General features: G+C 57.2%; 1 protein-coding gene across 1 annotated transcript; it reads left to right on the forward strand.

Moving 5' to 3' along the window:
• Positions 1–377: 377 nt before the first annotated feature.
• On the forward strand, positions 378–632 carry LOC121940234 (histone H3; the record flags this gene model as incomplete). Its single annotated transcript, XM_042483050.1, has 1 exon — positions 378–632. A coding segment is annotated over exon 1 (255 nt), but the record flags the coding sequence as incomplete, so codon positions are not given.
• Positions 633–635: the final 3 nt, after the last annotated feature.

The raw sequence follows: 635 nt of genomic DNA on the forward strand, positions 1-635 counted from the left end.
ACCACTCATACTGATGATTTCTAGAGTTGAGACTCAGAGAAAATGTGGTTCAGCGGTTGGGACCCTCCTCTATATACCCACAGAGCGCGGGACGGTTCCTGTCAGACCAACCAGAAAAGAGGCTGAAGCAGAGAAGCAGGGGTCCACAGTGCGTTTTGGCGGACTTTTTGAAAGTATTCTTCGGCCAATAAGCAGCGGAGATTGGGGCGGTGGGCCGCTCCTCGAGGCGGTGCTGAGCTCCAGGAGGGGCCGCTCACCAATCAGGGGGCGGAGGACTGAAGCAGCGTCACCGTCTGACAGCCGGTCCCACAGTTTAAGAGCAGCGTGTCTCCTCTTTCAGCTGCACATTTCTACTGTTAGCAGAGAAATAATAAGTCATGGCAAGAACCAAGCAGACCGCTCGTAAATCCACCGGAGGCAAAGCTCCCAGGAAGCAGCTGGCCACCAAGGCTGCTCGTAAGAGCGCCCCGGCCACCGGCGGAGTGAAGAAGCCTCACCGTTACAGGCCCGGTACCGTGGCTCTCCGTGAGATCCGTCGTTACCAGAAATCCACCGAGCTGCTGATCCGCAAGCTGCCCTTCCAGCGCCTGGTCCGTGAAATCGCTCAGGATTTCAAGACCGACCTGCGCTTCCAG

The sequence above is a fragment of the Plectropomus leopardus genome, unplaced genomic scaffold (genome assembly GCF_008729295.1).
Source record: "Plectropomus leopardus isolate mb unplaced genomic scaffold, YSFRI_Pleo_2.0 unplaced_scaffold80756, whole genome shotgun sequence".
Classification (NCBI taxonomy): Eukaryota; Metazoa; Chordata; class Actinopteri; order Perciformes; family Serranidae; genus Plectropomus; species Plectropomus leopardus.